Source organism: Phodopus roborovskii, unplaced genomic scaffold (genome assembly GCF_943737965.1).
Source record: "Phodopus roborovskii unplaced genomic scaffold, PHOROB, whole genome shotgun sequence".
Classification (NCBI taxonomy): domain Eukaryota; kingdom Metazoa; phylum Chordata; class Mammalia; order Rodentia; family Cricetidae; genus Phodopus; species Phodopus roborovskii.
The window spans coordinates 7,294,117-7,313,239 of record NW_026125397.1 but is presented as its reverse complement, the minus strand read 5'-3'; the positions used below and the strand labels follow the sequence as shown (position 1 = coordinate 7,313,239).

The 19,123-nt window shown below is 42.1% G+C and overlaps 1 protein-coding gene across 2 annotated transcripts in view; it reads left to right on the top strand.

Moving 5' to 3' along the window:
- Window positions 1–17: 17 nt before the first annotated feature.
- Window positions 18–19,123, top strand: part of Akap7 (A-kinase anchoring protein 7) — a 122,228-nt gene continuing 103,122 nt past the window's right edge. For both annotated transcript variants that reach the window (XM_051175408.1, XM_051175409.1), the window contains exons 1-3: window positions 18–208; window positions 7,372–7,503; window positions 13,409–13,548. In XM_051175408.1, the coding sequence (XP_051031365.1) occupies window positions 34–208; window positions 7,372–7,503; window positions 13,409–13,548 (447 nt within the window). In that variant the 5' untranslated portion in view covers window positions 18–33. The remainder of the gene's footprint in view (window positions 209–7,371; window positions 7,504–13,408; window positions 13,549–19,123) is intronic.

Genomic DNA, 19,123 nt, shown 5'->3' with positions numbered 1-19,123 from the left:
CCGAGCCCGGCCCCAATCCGGGTACCCGCGCCCATGCGGCTCGGCCCCTTCCGGCTCCTCCCGAAGCGGCGGGTGCCGGGGATGCTGCGCCTTGCTGGGCTCCGGGCCTCCGCAGGCCTGGCCGCCGCAGCCAGTGCCCCCGCCGCCCCGCGCTCCCCGGGCCTCCGTCTCTTCCTCCGCGCCGCGACCATGGAGCGCCCCGCAGCGGGTGAGAGCGAGCGCCCCGCCACGCGCGCCCCGGGCCGCCTCTGCCGTGGGGCGTGCTCGCCGCCCCGCCCCGCCTCCCAGGCCTCCCGCAGCCCCACGCCCCTCGCGTTCCTCCACTCCTGCACCCCGACACTGCGCTGTGCCTGCAGCCCGGTGCACCCCGGTGCTCAGGGCACCATGCTTGCAGCGATGCGTCACGGTGCACTACTCCACACCGAGGGTGACGCGGGGTGTGATTCCGAGTTGTAGTTTCTTTTACCTCTTCGAATCTCATGACCCACGGCCCAAAGTTTTTGCAACATTCTTTCCTACTGTGTTGGGGTGATAAGAGAAACCAAGAAGAGAAATCTCTATTGTATTCTTTTTGTTTTTAATGGCAGATAGAAACATCTGAACACCATCTTGTATCATTTAGGTTTTTATTCGAGGTTTGGAAATGAGCACTTTTTAAAGCTGGCGCCAATTTGCTGGCACCCAGAATGAACTTGGCTTGGGAGAACTTTTGCCTTGTGTTGAACTTGGGTAGGAATTGGGGGCTGGACTTTGAGTGAAAGGAACTTTCATGTTTATAACTTTCATGTGAATGGAAAGATCCATATCTTGTGGGAGATGCCAAAGTGTTGCTGCTTGACATCCCCCGTCCCCCAAGAGGTGCAGAGGCGTAGATAATAGGGCAGACACGGAAGGAGAGAGGAGGCTTGCTTCCCACCCACTTACTTACACAGTGTGGCTTTGCAGTTTAGGATGCTGTTAGCATAATCTTACATCTTTTCCATATAGTAACAAAGCTTTCGGTGCTTGTTGAAGTTACAGGGTCCTTACTGTCAATCTCTAGTAATTTAGATTGTTCCCTTTTCATGATGAGGAAGAGGAAGCATGAAGGTTAAGTGGCTTGATTGCCTTGAAGTTTAAACGTTTCTGGAGCCCTGCTATGATTCTGTTTTTAGCAGCTAATTGGAGTAGCTAGACCACAGTAGCTAGACCACCGTAAATGATAAGCTGTTCTTATAGCTGTTTAGCTCAGGGATCAGAAGAGAGCCTTGCTTACTGTGTCTGCCTTTATGTTTTCTGTTCCCTTGACTTTGACGGTATCATTGGCTGAAGTGGACCTATGATTTGAGTATTTGATGGTACTTAGGTGATATTTTAGAAGACATTTTAATTTTTTTTATTTTACTTGTCGATCCCAGTTCCCCCCTCCCCCCTCACATGCACCCCTCCCACCCTCCCCTCCTCTCCCACCCACCCCTACCCTAATTCCACATGTAGGGCAATGCCATCCAGGTGGGGTCATGTAAATCTGTCAAGTCATAGAAGACACTTTAAATATACACATTGGCAGTTTTACTTATAAAAGTAACATTCAGTTTAAAAACAATTTAGTAGAGCAGTTCAGTTGGTAAGTGTTTAGCATTCAGAAGTACTTTCCAGCCTGTGTTCTTCCCCCTTCTAACTGTAAATCTTGAGAGCATGCAGTTTTCCCCTGCTTTTAGTTAATCTTACATTTGTCTATTTATATAATGCTGGGGACCAAACATAGGGCTTTGTACACACTGAGTCCACCAGACCTAGACCCTTGACCTCATTTTTTTCATTCTTTAATATGTATACAGTGTTATGCGTGCATGTGTGTCTGCCTGCAAGACAGAAGAGGGCACCAGATTTCATTACAGATGGCTGTGAGCCACCATGAGTTTGCTGGGAATTGAACTCAGGACCTCTGGAAGAGCAGCCTGCCCTTAACCTCTGAGCCATCTTTGCAGCCTCCACACATCTGTTTGTCTGGGAGTCACCTTTCCTCTGTTGTGACAGTCACCAGAGTATGCAGTGCTATCTATTTGGCATTGAAGTGACTTTTCTTTTTCCTTCAAGCCAGGTTGTGAGGAGTCTTGTTAGAGTGTCTATGATAGAGACCCACACTTTTGTAAGAACCGTAGACCATCTTCTTGGGCCAGATCTATGTGCCCATTGCTTTCTGAAAGATCTGCCTCAGTTTACAGTTCTGCAGTCAGTACATGGCAAGGTAGAGGGTACATGGCATAGTTGATTCTGGAAATTGTGGGTCATGTAACAGATTCACTTGATCCAGATGGCAGCTCCTGAATCTACTTTGATTGTGGGCAAGTGACTAAATCATCTAGCTGGCATAGTAACAGCCTTCCCTGATGGCATAGTTGTATCAATTAAGTGACTTCCCAAAGTGAGCCTAGTTGAGTGTGCCCAGTATAAAGTACCTGTTTAAGTATTGGTTAGTGTTAGTAATTCTAATTTCCAGTTTCTGTTCATCTTTGTTACCCCTGTGGTTTGGATTTGTACAAAAGATAACTTTTGTTTTAATTAATGATAAAACAGATTTTGGGTGACTAAAACTTTTTGTGCCATGTAGGTCAGGCTAAGGGTAACCTGTCCTCCTGCTCCTCCTGCCCTTGCCTCCAAGTGCTGGGATTCCTGGTGTGACTCAACGTGCCTGGCCTAGGTGACTTAATTTATTTACTTAATTTGTAGAGTTGAATCTCAGCCTGGTACCTGGCAAACAAGGGCTCTCATGGTGGTCTATCCCAGGCTTCATTAACTTTTCATTTGAGACAAAAATCTCACTAAGTTACTTGCATAGGGTGCTTTTGAATGTCCAGTCCTGTCTCAGCCCTCCAAATACCTGGGGTTATAGGCCCAGCTTATTTAAGCAACATAGCAGTCACAACAATGGATTTATGGTTTACATGCTTAACAATCACCTGTTTGAAGGCAGTTTTTCCAAAGTGAAGTCTTTATGCCTTGTGTAAGAGGCAGAGGGGTTGTGATGGATGCATTTAGTTATATCCCTTGGCCTTTGCCCAAATCCTAGCACTTATGACCTAAGGCAAGGCTTTCTTTAAGGGGGAAGTAGGCCATAAAGTATACCTAGCCTGCTGAACATCATTGTTTAGCAACACGGTCCACTCTAGAGTATTGATTCTTTCATCTCAAGATCATGGGGCCACCTGGGAGCTGGGGTTTACTGCCAGCATCACAAGAGGGGGGTGGACCTCATTTCCCAGTCTGGGAAGAGATCAACACCCAAATTTGAATATTTCTAATCAGTGTTCACTGCTTTCCTGAATAGCTGTCAGGAAGGAAAGTTGAACAGATAACAAGATTCTGATCGAATCCCTCAGACTCAGGAGACTGTACCCACCCCACACTTTGCTTCTTTGGCTCTGAGAGCCTGAACCCACCCCATGCCCTGCCTCTTTGGCTCTGAGAAGTTCCCTCCAGTCACAGTAGTAGGAATGGCAGCCAGCTTGTGCATTGTCGGGAGGTTGAAAAGTTGTACTTGAAGCCATTATAAGTCAGGACCTTTCCACACAGCACATGTAGATGCAGGAAATAGTATTGACATGCTAGTATCATACCGGGACTATTTGCTATCATTAAATGATCATAAAATAGGAGTCATAGTTGGGTTTACTTCTTTAATTCTAGTTTCTATGCAGCCTTCATATATGTTATGGGTAGTATATGTGTAATGTGTTTAATTGTATAAGCACTTTGTTGTTGTTGTTGTTTTGTTTTTTGAGACAGGGTTTCTCTGTGGCTTTGAAGGCTGTCCTGGAACTACCTCTGGTAGACCAGGCTGGTCTTGAACTCACAGAAATATGCCTGCCTCTGCCTCCAGAGTGCTGGGATTAAAGGCATGTGCCACTGGGATAAGCCCTTTAAAGATTTCTTTATTATTGGTATTGTATTTTGAGTTACAGTCTTAGTCTGTAGTGCAGGCTGGCTTTGAGTTCACTATTCTTCTGTGTGCTAGGATTAGAGACATGCATGTGTTCCCATGCCTGGCTTACAAGTGTTCTTTTGTTAAAAGCTTTGTGTATATAAGCTGCCTGTGGGTGATGGTCCTCCATATGGAGCTGCCTGTAAAGATTCAAGATGCACATTGATCTTTTTAAACTTTTAAGTCTAAACTGCATTTGTGTTTCAAAATGCTTGTATAGACACAGAAAGTGCACATTTGACTTATTCTCATGACTTTCAAGTATTCTGGGCTGGTGAGTAGACTATAGTAATCTAAAATTTGTTGGACATATATGTACCAGACACTCTGTCTTATTAATTTCCCATTGCTATAAGGAGACATCATGACCAAAGCAGCCTATAAAAGAAAACGTTTAATTGGGGCCCTTGCTTATGGTTTCAGGAAGTGAATAATCCATGACCATCTCAGGGAGCAGGGCGGCAGGCAGGCATGCATGCTTGGTGCTGGAATGGTAGCCGAGAGTTTATATGTTTAGACAACTACCATGAGGCAGAGAGAGAGAGAGAGAGAGAGAGAAAGAGAGAGAGAGAGGGAGGAAGGGGAAGGAGGGGGGGATGGAAAGAGAGGAGGAAAGGAAGGAGAAAGAGATAAAGGGGGAAGGGAAGGGGGGAGGAGGAGGGAAGGATAGATAGGGAGAGACAGACAGACAGACAGACTGCATGCTAATTGAGATGGCATGACATGGGTTGTGTAACCTCAAAGCCCACTCTTGGTGGCACATCTCCAGAAAGGCCATACTTCCTAATCCTTTCCAAACAGTTCTACTAAACGGGACAAAGCATTGAAATGTATGAGCATATGGGGGGGGGGATGCTCATTCAAATCACCACAGTGCACCATACTTCTTACAGTCTGAATTGTGTGACTAGTGTCTTAGTGGCTTTTTGATACTGAACATGACTGAAAAAGATACTGTCCCTTTTTAAAATCCAGAAAACAGGTGTGTATGTGAATAATTTGAGAAATCACTCAAATTATAATAAAAATGTATATTTTTAGTATGCATATTAACTGTGAATGATTATGAGAATCACTGTTATATTGTAAAATAGATAATATACATTTTAAAAAGTCCTGGGGCCTTATACTTTGCTAGGAAGACACTGTACCACTGACCTATATCCCCAATCTTCTATTTTACTTTTTGTCTGTCTGGAGGAGAAGGTAGAGGAGCTAGAGTATGTTTTTAAAACTAAGGCCAGTGGTGCCCAGGCTGGCTTTGAACTCATGCTGTGGAAAAGACTTGAAATTGAGATCATTCTCCTCGGTCTCCTAATCACTAGGACACACCTGGATAGTCCCACTTTGCAGGCTATATTATTTTTTGTTTAAATTATTTAAATTTTGGGATGCGAGGGATTGAAACTAGGGCCTTGTTCATATGAGGTGCTATACTTCTCAACTACTTCCCAGTAATTAAAGATTTGTTTAGTGTGTGTGTGTGTGTGTGTGTGTGTGTGTGCTCCTGAATGTGTGTATGGTGCAGTATCCAGATGCCTAAGGAGGCTAGAAGAGAGTGTGAAATTTCCAGAACTGGAGTTACAGGCAGTGGTGAGTTTCCAGATGTTGGTGCTTGGAGCTGGATACTGGGAAATGAACCCTGGTCCTCTGGAAGAGCAACAAGTGCTGCTAATCATGGAACCATCTTTCTAGCCCTGTAAGGAGTCACCTCCTCCTCCTTCAGATTTGTCAGTGTGTGTGTGTGTGTGTGTGTGTGTGTGTGTGTGTGTGTGTGTGGCTGCTTTGCCTGTGTGTTATGTCTGTGTACTAGATACTTGCAGTGCCATCAGAGGTCAGTAGAAGGTGTTGGATCCTCTGCAACTGGAATTAACAGATTGCTGTGAGCCATGTGGACCCTGGAAACTGAACTCAGGTCTTCTGGGAGAGAGCCAGTTCTCTTAACCCCCGAGCCATCTCTCCAGCCATGTTAACCATATTCTTAATGGAATGTGTTTTGCAGTAATGGCATTTGAAAATAGAGGATTACAACAGAAGGAGATATATGTTTTCTTTAATAGTCTGCAGGGCAAGTTCTTCATTCATTATACTGGGTGAAAATTATGTAAGTATTCCTGGGTTTTGTTCAGTCCAAATAACTTTTATGTCTACTACTTGCGGTATGGTGAATAATGGTACTGGGGAGACCACCACCAGACAAACTTAGCGATTGACTTTATCAGTTCAAGTCTTTTTTTCCTGAGCCCCCTAACCACGACATTGTGGGTGTTCCGCCCATAACAAGAGAACAAAGACCAAATGCGAAATGTGACTTAGTGAGTGACATGGGAGGGTTGTTACAAAATACCGTGAGGATGATTTGAGTCTCATCGCTGATTTTCAAGAAATGAATATTTAGAACCATGTATTTAAAATCTCTTGTGGGGGCTGGAGAGAAGGTTCAGAGGTTAACGGCACTGTCTGCTCTTCCAGAGGTCCTGAGTTCAATTCCCAGCACCCACATGGTGGCTCACAACCATCCATAGTGGGATCTCATGCTCTCTTCTGGCCTGTAGGCATACATGTACACATAATAAACAAACAAATCTTAAGTAAAATAAATCTCTTGTGTACATGGGAGGGCATGCATGCCATGACCTTTGTATGGAGGCCAGGGAACAATTAGAATTGGTTTTCTCCACCTTTGCATGTGTAATAGGGATCCAATGCAGGTTGCCAGACCTTTATGGCAAGAGCCTTTTCCCACTAAGCCATCTCACTGGCTCCTAGAGTCAAGTATTTTTAACTAGTTTTCCAGTATTAAGTTTAATGTAGAGTGGAAGAATTTATGGAAGAAAAAGACAAGTGCTTATAGAAATTAGAACTCAGAATGTAAGTGAGAAGGGATGAGAGGGTGAAGTGTGTGTGTGTGTGTATGTGTGTGTGTGTGTGTGTGTGTGTGTGTGACAGAGAGAGAGAGAGAGAGAGAGCGGCCATGGTAAAAATTGACCACATTCACTTAAGACAATGTCACAATGAAACCTGTAATGTATAATTAATATATGCTAACAAAACAGCATTACATGAATGTTTTTAAAGTCCCCACGAAAAGAACACAAGAAACAAGTGAACAGACAACACACTTCATTGTGTTGTGTTCTGAAAAAACTATGGCTTTTAAAGATGGAAGATAACTGGTTTACTGTCTTGTCACTAGGCCCCACTGAACCCTGCTTTAGAAGGGATTGGGGGAGGGGGAAGCTTACTAAAGATGCACCTTTAACAGTGAGACTGTTAAAGAGCAAGTCACACCCTCTCTTCTTGCAGGTTGCTATGTATTTATTGTTCACGTGGCTATTTTGGTTTCTAGGAAGGCGTATGACCATAACAGTTCAATAATATTTGTTGCTTTTTCTGGTTTGTTGTAGGAGGAATGAATTCCAATCAGTATGAAAGTGTGCTAAGAGAAGAGAAGGTATCAGGGGAATTAGAAGGCAGCACTGTGGATTCTCTGACAGACATGCCGTTTGCTACTGTAGATATTCAAGATGACTGTGGAAGTAAGTACTGTGTTAAACAGAGATTTGGAAGTAGATTGCACATGTACTCTTGCATTTCATCTTTGTTTCATTTTAAATACTTGTCGTGCTTTTGAGTGCTAACAGTTATCTGATACATTGTTGTGAAAACTGTCACAGGTAATTAGAAATGAAAAAAAAGAAAAAATAATTCTCTCTCACACACACAAAGAAATGGCTCACAAATAAATAAATAAATGGCTAACCTGCACACACACAAAGAAAGAAATGGCTTACAAAATTTTAGAACAGATCATTCTGTAATTACTTCTGAAAGTCATGGATCTAGCAGATTTCGTGGTTTATAATGACCCACTTTATTTCTTTAGAGCCACTTGCAGTTTCGGAAGTGGAAGTACCTATCCAGTATAAATGGTTAATGGGTTTTGGGTTTGTGTAGGCATGTTGCTATGCATTCAGTCTCTGTCCACCCATCCATGAGCTGGATAAACTTTATGTAACCAATATTTGTTTGAAACACTAAAACAGAAACTTCACGTCACTGTGGAAATAGAACTATACATGATGACTAGGACTCTGTCTTCTACAAAGAGATGAAACCTATTCAGAACAACTTGCAGTAGGTGTGAGTAAGGAATCCTCCTCGGATCCCAGAGAACAAACTGTTCTGTAGTCTCTGTGGCCTCAGGTCTACTGATGAGATCAGTGCCCATCATGTACCAGGAAGCTTTGGGACCTGTGTTCACCTCATCCTTTGAAAAGGGTGGCTGCTTCTGCTCAGGGTGGGCCTTGGGAAGGGTGGCCCTTTTTTATGCAAGCAGGATTTCACTTTTTCTTTTTGGCAGGATCTGGTATAGTTCTTACTAGAGCAATGAATGGTAAATGTAAATGTCCCATGTAAAGAGGGGCTTAGGCCAGTCTACTAAAATCCATTCTTACCTGTGGAGTATTACAGCACACTTTGATATTGTAGGTCTTAGGTGCTTTAAAGCTATTTGAATGTTAGCTTATATTCCGGACTGCAGAGTGAAAGATTTTTTTTCTGTGGGAAGACGGGTTTCAGATTCAAAGCTCCAGTCCTTCCAGTAGGTAAGGGGAGGAATTGAACTGTCTTCAGTTTTGATTATTAAATTTTCTCTTTGTGTGACTTTGGTCATTTAAACTGTGTGAGTGAGACTTTAACTCTAAAATGCAGATTGTAATTCCTTCTTGTTTAGTTCATATTGATGATCAAAAGACAAAATGCGTATAAGGAGTTAAACATACAGCAGTGTACAAGTATTTCTTTATAAAACCTTTCTTTTCTTGTGTGTATGCACAGTTGTGTATGCATGTGGTGGCTGGACAATGGCATTGTCTCTTTTAATCCCTTTCTACCTTAGGTTTTTGCAGATTCGGTCTCTCATTGACCCTGCAGCTCACAGATCCAGCTGGGCCTGACTGGGCAGGAAGCCCTAGGCTTGTCCCTGCCTCCCAGCCCTGGGGTCACAGTCACATCCTGCTGTGCCTGGCTTTGATGCGGTGCCCAGGATTAAATGCTGGTCCTTGTGCTTCTGCAAGAAGCACTTTCCCCAGGAGCCACCTCCTCAGCCCCTGTAAAACCTTTGAGATGTAATTCTGAGTTACTGCCTGCCCCTCCCCCCACTTCTCTCTGTTGTCTTTTTGAGACAGAGTTTCTGTCTCAGCAGCTCTGGCTGTCCTGGAACTCCCTCTGTAGAAAAGGCTGGCCTCGAACTCACAGAGATCAGCCTGCCTCTGCCTCCAGAGTGCTGGGAGTAAAGGTGTTGAAAGGCAACAGCCTTAAGATTCCAGGTGGTTGGTGCTTTGGTTTTCTTGGGGTGTGGGAATCTCGAGTTCACTGCTAAGATACTCTTGCTGATAGCAACTCTGACAGGAGTATGAGGAGACTATCGCTAAGGAGAACATCCCGGGAGTGTGCCCCTTCTCTTGACCTTTTAGAGATGATGCCTCTCTTAGTGTGTACTGGGTCATCCTTTCAGGGTCTGGTTGGCTGAAATGGGGTTTTGTAGCTTTTGAGGGGGGTTGTTGTTATACAGGAGGATATTTTGCTAGAAATACATGGCAATATTAAATGTTTTTGAATATTATAATCAAATATAACAATGTAAGGTGTAGTTAGGACTATTTACTAGAACACAGAGATAGACCATAAGCCATAAATGTACTTATGGAAGAAAATCTCATGCATGGAAAAGAGCTGGAGCAGCCCGGCTCACACCTTTGCTGGTGGTTAGGCATGTTCCTGCAGACAAATGCAGCTTGAGTATGGAGGGCATCAGGACTTATGGGTCTCTTCTCTCTAGGAGAGAAGCACATTGTGGCTCAGTTGTCTACAAACCCAGGTCACATGCGGAAAATGTTTGGTTGCTGTTCTTTGCCTCTGATGGTGGGGTGGGAGTTGGCATGGGGATAGTTATTTTGCTCATAGGAATAGCCCAGCCTGCTTCCCACAGGAGGTGGGGGACACCTTTAGTTTCACTGATTCTAGTCACATGAGATTGTCAATTGCAAACAATCAAGCAACATTCAAAAATTATATTTTATGTGGGTATTTTCATGTGTGTATGAGTGTATGTAGGTAGATAGGTATATGTATGAGTGTGTGCATGCCAAAACACACATGTGGAGATCAGAGAACAACTTGAGGGAATCTGTTCTTTTTCCATTGTGTAGGTCCCAGGAATTGAACTCAGATCATCAAGCTTGGTGGGTAGCAACCTTACCTGTTGAGCTATCTCTCCAGTCCTAAGCCACATTTAAGTCAAGATTCAAAAGGAAATACTTGAGAGTTGGTTTCTAGTTACATGTGAAATCCAGTTCTATAGAAATTACTAATTCTTATTTTATGTCCTCAAAATTCCTTTTGTTTATTACAGTTGTGTATATTGTAAGATTAAGTCTCTTGGAGCTCAGAGTGACTTCATAATCATGTAGCTGAAGTTGACCTTGAACTTCTGACCTGCTTGCCCTTCTAAGCCTGGGAACATAAGCATGCATCACCATGCTGGGCTTCCTCACAACAGAGTTCTGATATAACTGTTGGAGATTGTTGAAATAGAGGAAATTACCATTTAATTATCTATTAATTAGTTTAGTTATATTTTAAAAAATTTAAATATAAAATAAAAATTCATTTAAAAATTTTTATATATACAGGTATTTTATATATACAGATTATTCTGTGTCAGTTAAAAAGAGGTAAATTATGTTCTTTGTCCTTTATATTATTAACTGGGAAGGCAAATACTGTATATAGTAATATATCATGAATAATGCATGGATATGTTTTGAGAATTGGCTATTTATTTTTTATAACACAATTCTTTATCGATTCTTTGGAATTTCACTCATGTACCCCATTCCCACTCATCTCCCAGTTTGTCCATACCCTCCCCGCACTCCTACAGCATCGCTCCACAAAGGACCCCTGTTTCAAGCACTTTCCCACCAGTGTGCTCCCATAGCTGCATCAGCCCCAAATAACACACAGAGACGCTGTATTAGATGTAAAGCTGTTGGCCTCTTATTAGCATGTCTTATTGGCTAGCCTTGTGTCCTGCATTTCAACTCTTCTCTACTACGTTTCCCAGAATCCTCCTTGTCTCCTAGTCTCACCTATCTTGCTTCCCTATAGGCCGTGTTTTCTTCTTCCAGGACTTTTGTTGACATCTCCCGTCAGAACCCCCCCTAATAAATTAAGAACAGGACAACACACACACACACACACACACACACACACACACCTTGATCCTCCGTCTTCCCAACACCTCTTCCTTCATCCTAGTGGCATCAGGGGCTGCAGTGTGTCACACAGTGCACCCTTTGTCCACTCAGTCCCACCCACAGAACGGTCATTGCAATGAGTCATTGGTCTGGTTCATGTCTTCTGACACATCATTGTACCCTCACCAAACTCCTCTCAGATACCCTGCTGTGGCTCTGAGTCATGGAGATCTTACGGGTATTGTTCTGTAGGACCGCCCCCTTCATGCACTCTAACAGGTCATTGGTGGTGTCGATGTTAAGTGTTAAGGGAGGGACAACATATTAGGGTATGATTTTTTTTTTTTTTTTGTTTGTCCAAACATCATAGAGAATGCTGCAGACTAAGATGCTTGTGATACCACTAGGTGAGTTTTGTTTTGTTTTAAAGATAGTGGCTTCATGTATAGCCCAGGTGGGCTTTGAATTCAGAGCCTCAATCTTCCCAAGTGCTGGAATTGCCAGGGAGGTTAGCCACTCCCACTCTCAAGCTACTTGAAAGATTTTTATCTGCTTAGATAACAAGAAAGGAAATATCAAAACAAACTCATTTATTCCCAGCATTTTAATGAAGAGCAAGTGTGGAAACAATCAACCCACAATAACAGATGGAGTGCTTAATTAAATTAAATTAATTTCTCTTCTAATTCACCCCTTTGTAGTTTTGAATAAATAAATAGAATTGAGGAAAAATTAGATAATTTACATAAGTTGACACGTGGTGCTTTAGCTAAAAAAAATCTGCGGTTGAGAAAGTAACGGCCCTTGTGAATGACATCAGGTTCATCAGTGCACATTAAATGGCTACTGAAGTCATTATAAAAATTAATGAGTATAATAAATTAAGTTTATGAGTTTACAAGCTGTACTTCCACGGATGACTTTTTGCTAACCAGTAAAATTACTATAAATAATCTGGTGTAGGATCCAGGGCAGATGGCCAAAGTTGTCTGCATTTTGTGACTTCAAGTCACCAATTTTATCAGTAAGCTAGATGACTATATAAATATTTACTTTTTATCTTTTCATGCAAAAGCGAGTAAATGGAATAACAGCAGATTACCCTTCAGAACTGTGTTCCCAAAGTTGGAAGGAAAATGACGGGAGGGATGGGGAAACAGAGAGATACTGTGTTTTGGTTCTACAGATGAACTTGATACATTACAAAAAGACTCTAAACAAGAGCAAACTCAACAGTGGTTCACAGCACCACAGGCTGATTGTGTCAACAGAGCACTGGGTTAAAGGGAGAAAACCCAAAGCACACTACAGGGGTGTAGTGTGCCATGGACACACGAGTGATTATTTTTAGAATAATGGTTCTTTGATTTCTTCAGAGGTAACTGAATTCTGGTCTTAATTTTTTTCTTTTTTTGGAATCATTATGAGCTGATGCATTTGATCATATCTGATAAAGTCCACCCTACTAAATTTGTTAGTTTGATGCTGACATTGTCTCCTCTTTAGCCAATGGAAAGATTGTGGAATTGACATTGGAGCCTGTCTGACATGATCCACTTGCTACAATTTAGTTCATGAATACCCATGGTGGCCTGAGTATTCAGTGCTGCTGGGAAGGGGTGGGACACTGCTAGGAGGAAGTGGGCTCGCAGAGGAAGTTAGGTCACAGGAAATGGATGAAATGAGCAAACACAAGAGCGTGATGTCAGACATATTGGCTCATGCTTATAGTCCTGGACTTGAGGGGCTAAGGAAGGGGAATTGGTTTACATAGCAAGACCCTTCCTCAAAAAACAAAACAAACAAAAGAAAACAACAAAACAAAGCAACGAGGGAAAAACCCCTTTGGTTTGTAGTAGAGAATGCTTGTTAGTGTTGCTCTAAGGCTTAAATCTGCCTGACCCTTTTTTTTTGTAAATAAAGTTTTATCAGGACACAGATATATCCTTCTATTTGTTTTGTTAGAATTAGGTAGCTGCAACACAGTCCTTATGTTCTGCAAAGCTTAAGCCATTTGCAATTATGTTCTTTATTGAAAGTTCTTGCTGATTCTTGCTTTAGATTTGAAAATGACAATTATACATGATTGCTGCTTATTATATATACTGTGACTTCTTTCTTTTTACACTAGGCTATCTTTGTTTAAATGTGTGAGACACTTTCTCACTTTGTTTTCCTGTAGTCACTGACGTACCTCAAATGAATTCAAAGAGAAGCAAAGAAAATGAAGACATCAAGAATGATCACATAAAGAAGAGGAAAAGAGCTCCAAAAAATTATCAACCCAACTATTTCTTGTCGGTTCCGATCACCAACAAAAAGGTGACAGCTTCTTAAGAACATTTTTACTATGAAGTTTTATTCTAAGCCATCTTTAAAATATATTAAATGTTTGTTGGCCCACTTGCTTTCAGATTCTAGCCGTCTTTGATAACATTTTAGTAGGGCCATGTTGGGAAAGTTTCCATGTAAGTTATAGAAAGTTGTTTATACAATAGTTTTGAAAAAATAATCATTTCAGTAATCACATTTAATGACAGCATGGCCAGGTGGAAGCCAGACCCTTGGAGACAAAGTCCACAGAAGTCAGTGACTTCCCTGAAAACACGTGATTGACCAGCAGAGAAGCCAGGCCTTTTATTTTATTTATTTATTTATGTTTTGATTTGTTGCTTAGAGATCATTCCATTAGAGTCACCCAATGTGTTCAGTTGTGAGGGTAATCAGGCTGTGATGTCTGTCAGCCACTGATCAGCAGGGTTGATTTGGTTGATCTAAAAGCCGTACTCTGTGGTCCTTGTGAAGATCATTCCTAGGGTCTCGCTCAGTATGTTGGGGACTCAGTGTGTTGGAGGAGGCCTTTAGAAGATGAGGGCAGTGAGCCTGTGGGAAAAGAGGATGGGGGGATGGGAAATGGAGCTTCTTGCTTCACGGACCTTCATAGGATGGGAATCATTGCAGTGTTGTTTCTTTAAACATTCTTCATTGATTATCCCTTGCTGAAAATGCCAGAGAGCAGGAATGTGACACATTTTAGACTAGTTTGGATTTTGACTGGTCGGGTATTTGTATGTACATGATGAATCTTTGGGTGAGATCCATGTCTGAACAGCAACATTTGTTTTCCATACTTCCCTTCTTCACATACCCTGAAGGTAATCTAGTGTATGGTGTCTAGTGCTTCTGGGTCTTGACTACAACCAAATGATATCAGATGTGAACAATCTCCCCTTGCATTGTAGTGTAGATCTGTGTAACATTTTAGATTTTATGTTTTTGGATTAGTAATATTCAACCTGTTCCAATTTAAGATTGCATGGCAAACTCAGTAAACTCAGTATAAATCTATTAAAATCTAAAAAAAAAAAAAAAAAGAAATCAATGTTGTGTAAGTAGCAGAAAATGGGATCAGCCAATGATCTTTTCTTTTTCTTTCTTTCCTCCTTGTCTTTTCTTTTTCTTTCTTTTTTTACGATTTATTTATTATGTGTCCAGTGTTCTGCCTGCAAGTATGCCTGCAGGCCAGAAGAGGGCACCAGATCTTGAAGGGTGGTTGTAGGTGCTGGTAATTGAACTCAGGACCTCTGGAAGCTCAGCTGTGCTCTTAAGTGCTGAGCCATCTCTGAAGCTCCCCCTCCCCCCCAACCAGTGACCTTATACTGAGATATTTTTAAGATAGAAAAATAAAATACTGTCTGTAACTGAAGTTAATGCAGTGACATGGGAATGAACACTGGGGAAGAATGCTTCATTCACAGACTGCCTTTACTTCATAGCCCAAGGTCAGGGCCAGAGCCAAATCTCATTGTGAATCTATACTCTCTTGGACTAGGCCAGTGGCTCTCAACCTGGGGTTTCAACCTCTTTGGGAGTTGAATGACCCCTTCACAGGGATTGCCCAAGACCATTGGCAAACACAGATATTCACATTACAATCCACAACTAGCGAAATTACAGTTATGAAGTAGCAATAAAAATAACTTTATGGTTGGGGTCAGTTCAACCTGAGGGACTGTGTTAAACAGTCACGGCATTATAGGAAGGCTGAGAGCCACTGGACTAGACACTGTTTTAGGATCAAACCCAGGGTCATATATTTGTTAGGTACATGCTCTACCACTGAGCCAGAATCCCAGCCCTGTTAAGGATTTTAAGTCAAATGAATAAACATCAGAGAATAAACAGAGTTTTGTTGGGTTATCCTGGGAAATACCTCGTCTTTGAGATAGTTTAACTAGAGAGAAGACACAATAAGGAGACAAAAAATGACCTTAGAATCATGTTCTGGTTTTACTAGCAGTAAGGTGGTCCTTGGAAGTGTTTAGGTGACACACGGCTTAGAGTATGCGCCACTGCTCATCATCTGTAGATGCCTGTCTGTTGTTTGCATTGCTTTCCTCTTGCTTTAGGACTGTGTACACAGGGACATTAGGCGAGAGCGGGAAATGATGCTCTGTTGCTTTAGGGGGCAGCCAGATGGAAGCCAGGCCCCAAGAAAAAGACCAAATGGTAGACAGCTGGAGTGACTTTCCTGAAGACACATGCCTTCTGGCTAGCAGAGAAGCCAGGTTTTCTTTTGTTTTGTTTTGATTCGTTGCTTAGAGATCATTCCACTCAAGAGTCTCCCAATGTGTTTAGGTATGAGGATAATCAGGTGGGGATACCCTTCAGCCCATTGACCACCAGGGTTGATTTGATGGCTCTAGATGGCTGGGCAGGTGTTTCTTCCTTCCTCACCACCCCAACTGCATCCCTTCCAAAGCTGTGTGGTTGGTAAAAAAGAAGATCTTCCCTAATAAGGGAGGGTCGGTCTTTGTCAAGGGTGTATGAAGCTGCACACACCTCCAAACAAGCTCTCAACGTGTTTGATTTGGACTTCTCCACCTTAACTAGGGAGTTTGTTTTATTGATTGATTGTCCGTGTGATTGGACCTGGAGGGCCTCATAAATGCTAGGCATGTGCTGTACCACTGAACTGCATCCCTGGCATTCTTCCACACTTCTGTTGAGAAAGGGCCTCACTTAGTTGTCCAGGTTGGCCTTGGATCTGTGGTCTCCCTGCTTCAGCCTCCTGAGTAGCTGGGATTCTGAGCTTAGGTCCAGTAGGCCATTGGGTTTATATTTCTTCCTGCATGCTTTGTTCTTTGCATCCATCCTAGGGTGTCTCCATCCCTTTGATGCCAATGCTTGATTCCTCTGCTTTTCCAGTGAGGGTTGGTGGGGGGATGTGGTGGCATACAGCACGTGGAGAAGGGGACCAAGTGGAATAAGGATTTGGTCCACAGGGCATGTGGGAGGAAGGATGATGGAGTCCTGTATGGCTTGGAGTTCACAGACCTGGTAACCTGCTACCTGCCTAGGCACCTTACTGGTTCAGGTGCCTAGATTATTCGAGTTTCAGCTTGGTCAGGGGATAGCCGTAACCTCAGATGCTCATTTTTTCCAGGCCTCATGTTGAACACACCACCAACCTGCTTACTTCAGGCTTTCCCCATTGACACCAGGATAGGGGTGTACTCCCAATCCCCTTCTTTAAAGATGGCTGTTCTGGTCTTTTCCACTTCAGTCCTTCGTTCTGTTTGAACCTCTCTTGTCTTCTTGACTGGGTCACCTCCCCATTCTCATTCCATTCCTTAGTTAAAGGTCCTTATGGTTTCTGGTTGTCACTTGTCATTCTTGCCCTTTAATTGTTTTCCCTTCAAAATGTTTTATTGTATTCTCAGTGCCTAGACTGGTGCTTTCCAGGAAGGAGTAGGTGCATGCATTTGCACATACACACACAGACTCCATCCCCACTGTCATTTCAGGGGCCTAAGAGCATCCCCACCATACCAAACTATAATCAGAACTCTTTTTTTTTTCTTTTAAGTGTGGTGCTGGGGGTTAAACCCAGGTCCTCACAGATACTAGATAAATGTTTTAGTCTTAGCCCCCAAAGTCTTAAAAACAATAAGTACAAATGCTGATTTTGTAATGTAATATCAGTAGCAAATTATTTTAGAGGACATAGAGTGGCTTATAGCCATGGGAATTAGAATGGCTTGTAGCCATGGGAAGTGCAGCTTAATTTAATGCTGCTGTCTTGGGAGATTTACTCTTTAGGAGCAGCAAGTTTATCAGGCTTACATACAAATATGGAGAGACCATGGAAGAATTGGACAAGAAGAGAACGTATGTATCAATTTTGCTGAGAGCGTTTTGTGTTTGTCTGTTTTAAAGTATCTACTGTTCACTGTCTTTTTAAACGACCTCTGAGGCTGGGTAGGAAGGCCTGGGAAAGAAGGACCATTTGTCACATTGTTTCAATGGAAGAATGTATTCCAAGTTCCAGCTGAGTGACCTGCAAACAGGCTCTTAGAAGCCAGTACATTCACAATGAGTTGCTCTACTTTTGGCCTCCGTTTCTTGGCACCCAGTTTTAAAGAAAAAAGAGAAAGCATTCAGAATTACATGGCTCTTTGATTTTTAACATGTTTTTAGTAGTTAAGAATTCTTTGTTATGGAAATTTTAATTTCATATTTTTAAGAAACAGCGTTAGAAAGTACTTTAGAATCGCAGTGAGGTAATATCCTAACTGGTAGGAGTATAGGAGTATGTGTTTTTGCTGTTAACATGTAATTACATATTAGTTTAAAAGAAGGAAAAATTGGATGGCTTATAATAAAGCTTGTTCTTTAATGGTTATGACTGGATAATTTTTTATCTGGCTGCTGACCATGTGTGGTTTTATGTGCTTTCATATGAGAGGTGATATCTTGTTGGTTGTCTACATAACAAAGTAGCTGAGATTACTGACTCTTAAAGAGAAATGTTATTTTGGCTATCAGATTTGGAAGTTGTAGGCCTTGATGGGGTGGTATTACTTTTGTGTCTAAGGCGAGGTTACACTACACCTATGCTTGGAGCCTGTGGTGGAGCAAAACTTCTCCCTTGGCAAGAGATGGAAGACTGAACTTGGGTTCAGAAATCCCTTCAAGGATCCTAACCCTAACCCATGTATGTCTGTGTATCACATGCATGTCCAGTGCCTATAAAAGGGCATCAGAGCCCCTGGGACTGGAGGTGCAGATGGCTTTGAACTGCCATGTGGGTGCTAGAATCTGACCCAGGTCCTCTGGAAGAGCAGCCTGTGCTTCCAACCTCCAGTCCCTGAGAGTATTTGGCTATGAAAAAAAGTTAGGTAGCATGCATATCACATGCATTTATCCCTTTGTCTTAAAAAAAAAAAAACAAACAAAAAAAACCTGGGTCATCTTATATGCTAGGCAGTACACTACCAGTGAGCGATACCCAAATTCCTGGATAGCATACTGATACAATTTTAGTAACTCTGAATGAGGCAACAGACTCAGTAACGATAGGCTAATGACTTGGAAGAATTCTAACGACTTGGAAGAATTCTAAAAACAATGTCACAGGATGAGGTCAAAGATAGTCTTCTACTGTGTACTAGAATATAATTTATGTTGCTTATGTGGAACCATGCTAATTTATACCATTTTAAAAACTTACATATACATTGAGTCAATTAGGAGGTTTCAGAGATATAAAGATGACTTTTCTAATTGTGTTAGTAAAGATGACTTTTCTAATTGTGTTAGTGTTGGCATGTGGTCTACAGTGATACCTAACAGATGAGTGTCTGGCTTTCTGTTAACTCAGTGAGTAGAATATTTAAGATTTCAGCCAGGTTCTTATTTGTAGCATTTCTTTTAATGTCATGTTTAAGTTAGACTGTCAGTGTTAAGTTTGAAAATGTACTTTGTGCAGTTACATCAGTGGCGGGGGTTAGGATGATGGATAAGATTTGGTGGCTCTGTAGAATTTTAAATGGTCACTGTAAAAACAGCTTCTTTTAATAACTTATAGTTAAGATTCTGGAGTGTTGTTCTTGTC